Here is a 9117-nt window from a genome sequence, read left to right as displayed (position 1 = left end):
AGGAAGAGAGAAAAGTCAGTCCAACAGCCCTTGCGCAGAAGTGTGACTGGCATGTTGGACGTGACTGGGGCAGATGGGTGAGGAGGAAAGGGACAGGAACAGACAGGTAGCAGGAGGGCAGATCCAGCAGGGCTTTGTAGGGTGTCATGGGGGCAGTGGAGGGCTTTAGGCAGAGAAGCACCCTGATTTTAAATGCACATATTCTGGCTCCGGGGTGAAAGCCTGTGGTGGGCCGGGGGGTTGGGATGAGCAGGCAGGAAGGGATGGTGGCTCAGATGGGTGACGCCACACGCAGGCTGAAGCGTGGTCTAGCTTTACCTGAAGGTAAAGCCAACAGGATTTGACGATGATCTGATGATGGAGTCAATGCGGGGTTTGAGACCTAACGCCACCAAGGTTTTTGACCAGGACACGAACCAGGGGGACAGAGCCGCCTGAGGAGGAGCAGGAGTTGCAGGGAGGGGAGATCAGGGACCGGGGGGGCGGGGGGAGGGGAATGGGCAGCTGACACGCGAGTCGCAAAGCGCCAATCCTGACCCCGCTACTCACAACCGTGGAAGGCCAGGGAGCCACCTCACTCCCCCACCAGAAATGATCATCTGTGAGGCGGGGATATAATGCCACTGCACAGGTTAAACAGAGGGCGATACGACAGACACCCTGAGCAGCATCTGAGACAGCAGGTGCTTAACAAAGCCTTCCCTGATAAACGCTGGAGCTGCTACGAAACGCAAGGCACTCGAAAGGATACAGTGATGCACTGCAGTCTCGAAGAAGCTCTCTCCCTAACGCGGCAGACCGACAGGTATGTGAATGACTATAGAAACAGAGCAAGGGCCCAATGAGCTCTCTGAAGAAAGGCGCAGACCGATGAGAGAGAAGCTCAATCTGAGAAAATGAGGGGAGAACACGTCAGCTAGGAGGCGTCTCGCCTGGGGATCGGAGCAGGGAGGTCGGGAGGGGTGGTCCGAGCAGAGAGAACAGGGCAGGCAGGCGTGAAAGCGGTTACGTCCGGCTGAGGAAGAGAGAACGGAGAAACAGGGCTGAGAGGCCGGGCAGGGCGACTCCGTGGAGGACAGATTTTAGGGTCTTAAGCAAACACAGCAGATTCTGGTAAATATCATGATACCACACCGCTCTGGGGCAAGGCTGGTGGGGGAGGGGGACAGACAAACGAAGCCATGTGACAGACCCACGCCTGTTTCCTCTGGGCCACTTAAACGACCTTGGCAGCGGCTGAACAGAACGTGTCCTCTAACCGAATGTAGGTCAAGGCGCCGGGGACCTCCCACGGGATGAAACAGGATAAGTGGGACGCTGGGGTTTAGCGGCTGAATAATTTACATCGTCCCTACTTACGACATTGTTACTGGACTCAATGGGGCAGGAGGACGGGGGAGCAGCCAGGCCACATGTCACAGAGCACAGAGAGAGGCCTAAGCAAGGCTTTCTAAAAGGGGTGACCGTGGCAATCACACCAAATGGCCTATCCCTTCTTGTGCTTGACAGGACTGTCACCTACAAAAGCACTGGCCACTTTTATTCATTCGACGAATATTTACTTAAGCTCTGGGTACATGCAATGCAGAGGATTTGTGTACAGAAGATAGCGAAAGAGAATTGCATGGAAATATGTTCTCAAGTGCCTTATAAGCCGCTGATGTTTTGCTGTAATGTAAAATATTTGTTTACATTTACATTAGACTTTCATTTAATGAATGACAGACACTGGGATATAAAAATAAGTGGTCACTAGACTCAGTGTGGTGATCGCATTGTAAGGTGTGTAAATGTTGAATAACTATATTGTATTATATTATGCTAAAGTTCAATGAAAAACGATGGGAAAAAAAAAAGCACTTGGCACTGAACAAAGGTACAAAATATGCTCGACACACCTTAGCTTAATGAACACACGGGAGTAACCGGGAAGGAAGCATCAGCCGAGTGTCTAATAATACCTGGTTAGCTTTAAATACATTCTTGATTTGAGCGGAAAATTGTGTCACATACACCTTTTTTGGTGGATGCATTAAGCTATCCCTCTGGCACCACAAAAGTCAACATATACTGATCAGAACTCATTATCTTCGTGCCCAAAAGCCTGTTCTTGCTTCTTCCATCTACAAGTCGCTAATCGACACGGGAGGCAGGCATTCTGCCTCAAGGTCGCTGAGGAGTAGAGAGAGGCTTCCCCACCGATCAATAATCCCACCATCTCTATTCTATCCATCTTCTTCTCGCATGCATGGATCTCTTTCTTTACGCTGGCTTCCTTGATTTGTCCATTCCTGTGTCATTTCCATCATATTTAAATGACTGCCGCTTTACAAAGGTCTGTTTTTATATTGAATTTGCTTCTCTCGAGCACTTCGAGTTGTCTAATTTCCCTCAAAACCCCAACTTGAACTGCATTACACCTGCAGATTAACTTGAGAGGAATCCTCATCTTTACAATAGTGAGTTTTACTATCTGAGTAAACGAGATATTTTTCCAGTTAGTCTTCTTTTATATCCTACGGTAGTTTTATAGTTTTTTACGGAGGTCCTATACATTTCTTTTTACGTGTATTCCTAGGTATTTCACAGTTTTTATTGCTTTTGAAACTAGGATCCTTTTTCTATTATATTTTCTAATAGATTATTGTTGACGTAAAGGAAAGCTGTTTAACTGTTTCATACTCATCTTTATATTTTCGGAAAGCTAACCACCTCAGTAGCTTTTTGACCTTTCTACAAAAACAAATTTCTGTTACCAGGCAAGTCTCCTTCATCTAATTAATATTTTAAATGCATCCTGATCCTAACCACACACACACACAGAGATTTTTCCACTAAGACTGCCCCATGAAAAAGAGCTCCCAGGTGATCCCTAGGGAGGGACCTGCCTTCGCTCCCTGGGCTTCGGCTTGCAGGCAAGAGGGCCACTGACCGCCTAGCACGAAGGCTGGGTGGCTCTACTCATTCTCCCTTCTCAAATACTGCTAATTGTCTATCTAGTTTTCTTAGTGTGTTTAATCAGTTTTGTTTCGGCTTGATTTCGTTTGTTCCTTTGAGTGCAACCTCCTTTCATCCAAGTCTATTTTTAAAATCTGTTTAATAAAAGTAAAATTCGTTTTAATCTCGTTGAGGAGAAAAAGGAATTCCAGAAAGAAATCTGAAATTCTCTTGTTTCGCAGCAGTGACTTTTCTCTAAGCCAACACCCCTTTGGTCCATCTTTACTCTTGCACGATTTTTTTTTTATAAGTGCCATTATTTGTTTTCATTTTTTCCACTTTAGCTATCCTTAAATTGGACTCGCTGGTCATTATTTATCCTGTCCAGCGGACTCGGGGCTGACTGACATAAAAGCGGCGTCTGTGTCTTGTTCAACAGAGAAATCTGCCAGGCTTGGTTGGCATAAAGAATATGGAGGTTTATCTTCCATGTCCCCACTTGGCACCAGGTGGTTAGCAGATGTCCCTTGACAAAGATAGCGAGCAAGTTAGTCCTTAAGGACTTGGTCCACACTCATCTCATAGCAGGCCTTCGATCAGCTCTGTGACAGGCAGAGCATCACGGAGGGATTAAATCCCCTTTGAAGGAACAGAAGCCAGAGTATTTCCACTAGTCAGCTGAACGGTAAATCTAAGAATGTAGAACATTCCATGTAAGTGAAATATAGGCTCAAGTGTCCGCTCTAGGAATTCAGACTGATAAAGCTACTCCAAGGACCTCTGGGTCACAGAAAGTCCCATGCGGAGCTAGGAAGCAAGAACAGGTGACCAGGTCTTACAGAGAAGCTGGTGAATGACTGTACAAAAGGGACTCAGGAAAACAAAGAAAGGAAGAAGAGGCAGCGAGGACGCAGGCTCAGGGGAGGCTGATGTGGACGACTGCAGAAATCAAAACTAGACAATGCTTTCAATATCGGAATGCGGTATCACAAATTTAATTACTGTGTATTGAGAAATGTTAAAAGTCACCATAAAAGATTATTTTTGTGGCTCATATAACACTATAAGAGACTACTTTACAAGAAGAAACATTCTAAAATCATAAGTAATTTTCAACTAAAATGTTTACTAATAGTTTTAATTTGAACTACTAAATGCAACTCTATTTAGTCCTTTAACCAACATGTTAGAATAGAAAAAACAGGCTCCTAAATCAAAGTTTTCATCTTACCCTGAAAAGTCAGCAGAATATTGTCCATAATCAAAGATATAGACTCTAGTAATTTGGCACACTATGAGGTATCCCAAAGCGAACACAAAACAGTACCTGGAAAACAAAACCAAGCTGGATTAGTGAAATGAAAGATTCCCTTTGTTAAAGAATACATTTTAAAGTAACTTATTATTTGATAAGATTCAAAAATTAAATATTACTAGTTCTATTCCATAAACAGCTTTCTTTAATAAATTACAAAGACTTTTTATTAGTTTCTGCTTCAGTTTACTTGAATTTTGTACCATCTGTAACGGTAAATGATTTCAATTCCTTCCTTCGTTCATTATTGTCTTTTGAACGACCTCCATACATATATCTGAAAGTCATGCTCATAAGCATAAAACTGTGAGTGTTGGTATCTGTTCTATTCATTCCTCCTTCTTCCTCAAAAACAAAATTTAGCACAAAAATATTTGGCTAAAATATAAATTAAACAAATTATTAACAAGATTTTTTAAACTTGTCTGCAATAGTTTAACAAGCATACGCCCTGAGTGTGAATCACGTAGCATTTGTTCACACTTCATAGGCACAGACATTTAATGATTTTTCACAATCTTAAAATGCTTGGGAGAGAGTTACAATAATTAAAATCATAGTATGGGGGAAAAATTTACATATTAACAGAAGAGAACAGAAACCCAGAAACAGATTCTAGAATATATAACACTGCAGAAAATGAAAGCTGCAGTGCAAAGCAGCAGGAAGGAATGGGTTCTCACCTGCTCAGTGAGCAATGTGGGCAGGGGAAAGGGTGCTACATACACCTTCATCTACACGATTCTAGACAGAGTCAAGGAATATACACATAACATAAAACCAAAGCACATACAAGCTGTGGATAAGCAATCAAATGTTCTCAAGCTGGGGAAAGAAATCTTTCTAAAGAAACCTTTCTAAACATACATATAGATACGTGTGTGTGTCATAAGAAATCAATAGGAAAAAAAAAACAATATATTTTGAAGAGGAGTTTTCACTCTAAAAGCTAACCTTATAATCAGCTCTTTGTGCAGAACAAAGCAGTTCTGTAGATGTGTTTGCCGTATAGGCCAAAAGGCAGAGTGACCTCAAAATTCACTAAAGACTCATCCTCCCTTTTGCTTGTTCTGTCTAAATGACAAATATAACTGACTGCAACCCATAGCAACTCTCCCGCTCTGTAACTGCCTGAGAACAAATTAACCAATCGGCCCATGCCGACTGGCCAGATGAAACTGCGCAGATAAGCCCTATAAAAGCACAGTTGCATCTGAGCTCGGGGCCCAGATCTGCAGAGCACCAGCTCTTCTGGGTCCGCCGGCGGCGTAATGAATCTGAGTTCTTCAACTCTCTGAGTGCTGCTGGGTTTCTCCCCCGGTCTGACTTTTGCAACATTTCTGCAACATTCTGACTAAATTAAAATCTTAAACTTTCTCATGTAGGCAACTCGGGTGATTTTATGGAGTTCTTTCAAACTTTACACAAATAGTTAATTCTGATCTACCTGAATTATTCTTGAGCAAAGAAAAATGAAAGAAAGCTTCCTAATTTAAATGATTTACAAAGTTAATAGATTTCTTGATACCTATATTTGATAAAATAGCACATATGCATATGCACACAAAGTAATGACAAAACGAACTTAAAATAATTTCTAAAAATCACATGGCAGATTGCATTTTCCAAAGACGGCTGTAACAACATCTCCCGGGTCATGTGCCCTCTGCAACCTGACCACCTGCTCACATATCAAGAGGCAGGGTCTGTTTCTCTCCACACTTTGAATCTGGGTTGGCCCTCCAACTGCATTAAGCAGTAATTTACAGCAGATGTAATACTTTGCTATTTCCAGGCGTAGACCCTATTAGCCTGGCAGCTTCTACTTCCTGCTTTTTGGAAGCTGGCTGTCAGGAAAGAAGTGTTACTGTCCCGAGGCCACCACACGTGGAGACTCTGGAGAATGAGGTGCAGGGGGAGGAGAGAGTGAGACAGAGAGGCGCCAAGCGGTGCCAGGTCCTAAGGTGCGTGAGTGAAGAAGCTGATGTCATATGAAAAAAAGATATCTGCCCAGCCGAACCTTTCCCTGAATTCCTGTCCCATGAAATCATAAGCAAAAGAATATACCACTTTGTTTTAGGCCACTACGTTTTGATGTAGTGACATGATCAGAGCAGAAATCGGTAAGTGAAAATAGGGTGTTACCAAAACAAAACCCTAAATCGCAGCACTGGTTTTCGGGCGGGGGAGCAGGTGGGAGCAGGAACGGTCCTGGGGAGACGGTGAGCGAGGACCGGAGGGGCGGTGGGCAAACCGGAACTGGAGACCAGGGAAAAGGCAGCCCGCGCCACACACCGGCAGAAGCTGGGCAACGCCGTCGCTTGTCTTAATGTGGAAAAAGGAAAACATACCTAATAAAAGCCACAACTGGTTTCTTTCGGATGCACATGACAAGCTATGGACAGGAAGAGATGAACGATAAAAGAAAAATGTCCAGGTTCGGGGCAGAACTTAGGTAAACAGAAAGGGTTCAGGATAGATTTTCTGGTCAGCAAAATACTCAGAGTCAGGGTAACGATGGAGTCAAGGGCGCTCTGGTGACACCTCAGAGAGATGAAGGGCACACCTCTGTAAGACCTCCCAGATTTAAGAAAGAGTTTCTAAGAACGTTAAGGGCATGCCTCTTAGACTCTGTCTGCTAGACGGGTTTTTAAGAACTGTCTCCAGAGATCGCTGTCCCCAAAACAGGCTTCCCTTTCGCACTTGTGGAACTGTATATCGAGAGCTGGCACATAACTCTCCTCTCCCTGGATCTGGGTGGGACTTAATAAATTGGTTTGCAAAGAGCGTACAATGGAAATGGCTTCCTGAAACTTCGAGGCGAGGTCATAAGAAGGCTTGCAGCCTCCTCCTGGGTTTCTTGGATGGCTTGTCCTAGGCACGTTCTCTCTGAGCCCGGCCATGATGTGTGAGCCGCCTGAGCCCACGTACAAAGGCGACGTTCAAGTGCTCTGGTCTCCGGCCAACAGCCTACATCGACCACCCGCTGTAGAGGAAAACCCTCATGGACTGTCAAGCAAACTTTCAAATGGCTGCAGTCCCAACTACATCAGACCCTGGGCAAAAGCTGGCCAGCTGTCCAGTCAACATACAGAACCATGAAAAGTAATAATAAATGTCTGTTAACCCACTAAGTTTGGGGTGGTGTGTCATGCTGCAATAGACAAGCGAAATAATTCCTTAATAAAAGTTTAGCACACTAAAACTCATAGTTGACCTCGGTCTAGTGGAGTTTACTTGATAAATGCAAGTATGATTCAATATAGGAAGACGAGTAATATATATCATCAATGTGTTGAGTCAAAGGAAAAAACAGTTATAGTAGATACATAAAAAGGCAGTTAATAAAACTCAATAATGTTTCCATATAACGAAACTCTTAGTAAACTAAGTGAAAAGGATGCTTCCTTAATGTTAAAAAAAAATCTATCAAAACATTCAGTACTTTTCGGCCTTGAAACATCAATAATTCCTGGGGGAAGACATGTGAAAATTTTTGAAGTGTTAGTATGGATTAACTTACTTTTAGATGTCTTTTGAAAATTCAAATAACATCAAAGTCCACGCTCCTCAAATTAGCCTCTCAATTCATCATGATAATCCCAGTCAAATCCTAACAACGCTTTTAGTGGAACTAGACTGGCTGATTGTCAAGGTCTTTTGGAAAACTAAACATATAATAAGGAAGACTTGCCCTATCCTAGCAGATAAAATATGCCACGGTGATTTATAATGCAGTGTGCTTTCAAAAATACACCAAAAGATTAACCAGAGGAGAAAGTTCAAAAAGACTCACTGTACAACTGCAGTTACTGGCAGCCGGCATGCAAAATTAATGGGAGGAGGATGAACGAGGTGAACGAGGATAAAAGGTTAGCTTTCTTTTCAGAAACAAAAAGGTTCCCTATTCACACTACATGCAGAAGGACAAAAATACAGTCAGATTATGAAAAGATCACTTAAGCTGTTTGTTTCTCTTTGATGCTTTTCTACATCTGTTCTACAGACTGGCTAATATCGACTGATCCATCTTAAGCTCACTAATTCTTTCTTTGGCCATCACAAACCGCTATGTAGCACATCTAGTAAACTTTTCATTTTGGTTATTTATTGAATTAACTAGAGGACTTTCGTTTGGTTCTTTTTCCGATTTCTTTGTTGATATTCCCTGTTTGTTGAGTCATAGTCATAGCATCTTCTTTTAATTCTTTGAACATATTTACAAAAGCTGCTTTGAAGTCTTTGGTAAATTCAACACCTGGATCCATTTAGAGACAGTTTCAACTGACTGTTTCCCCCCTCACCCCGCCATTTCTCCACAAAAAAAGCTCTAGGGGGTCACTCTGTATCTGCATAGCTCAGTGGTCAGCCAGTGATTAGTTGGAGCTTATGCTCAATAACCTCAGCCAGGAAGGCTTCTGCTTTCTGGTTTGAGAGCTCAGCTGGTGGTCCACCAGTTTTCAGGCCGGCCCCAGCCCTACTCCCCCCCAGGCCCTCCTGGGCTTCCCCTGGGCATGGAGGCAGCCTCCCGTGGGCCAGGGCTGCACAGAGATCTTCTTTAGGGCTCTCCTGTTTCCTTCCTGTTCGATGTACGGCCACGTCCTCGGGATAGGAGAGCTGGAGGCATTGTTAGCTACTTACTGCACAGGTTTGCTGCCGTCCGCTCCAAATCAAGTCAACGGCCTCTGGTGCCCCACTCTGTTTCCATGGCCAGCCCTACACTAGGAGGCTTGCTTCGCCAAGGAACGAGGAATGCAGGTGACCCCAGGCGAACATACCGCCGATTCCCACTGTTCTTACTCAAAGGCCAGCAGCTTTTCATGAATAAACGCTTCTCAAATTGTCATTTTGCTTTGGGTCAATTT

At 43.6% G+C, this 9117-nt stretch overlaps 1 protein-coding gene across 1 annotated transcript in view; it reads right to left on the bottom strand.

Moving 5' to 3' along the window:
• Positions 1-9117, bottom strand: part of MBOAT2 (membrane bound glycerophospholipid O-acyltransferase 2) — an 84636-nt gene that overhangs the window by 25816 nt on the left and 49703 nt on the right. Inside the window, exon 4 of the mRNA XM_039888097.1 lies at positions 4169-4264. Within this exon, the coding sequence (XP_039744031.1) occupies positions 4169-4264 (96 nt within the window). The remainder of the gene's footprint in view (positions 1-4168; positions 4265-9117) is intronic.

This window comes from Pteropus medius, unplaced genomic scaffold, assembly GCF_902729225.1.
Source record: "Pteropus medius unplaced genomic scaffold, Ma_sr-lr_union100, whole genome shotgun sequence".
NCBI classification, from domain to species: domain Eukaryota; kingdom Metazoa; phylum Chordata; class Mammalia; order Chiroptera; family Pteropodidae; genus Pteropus; species Pteropus medius.
Note: the sequence above shows the minus strand (reverse complement) of the source record. Positions and strands in the feature narration are given on the sequence as shown.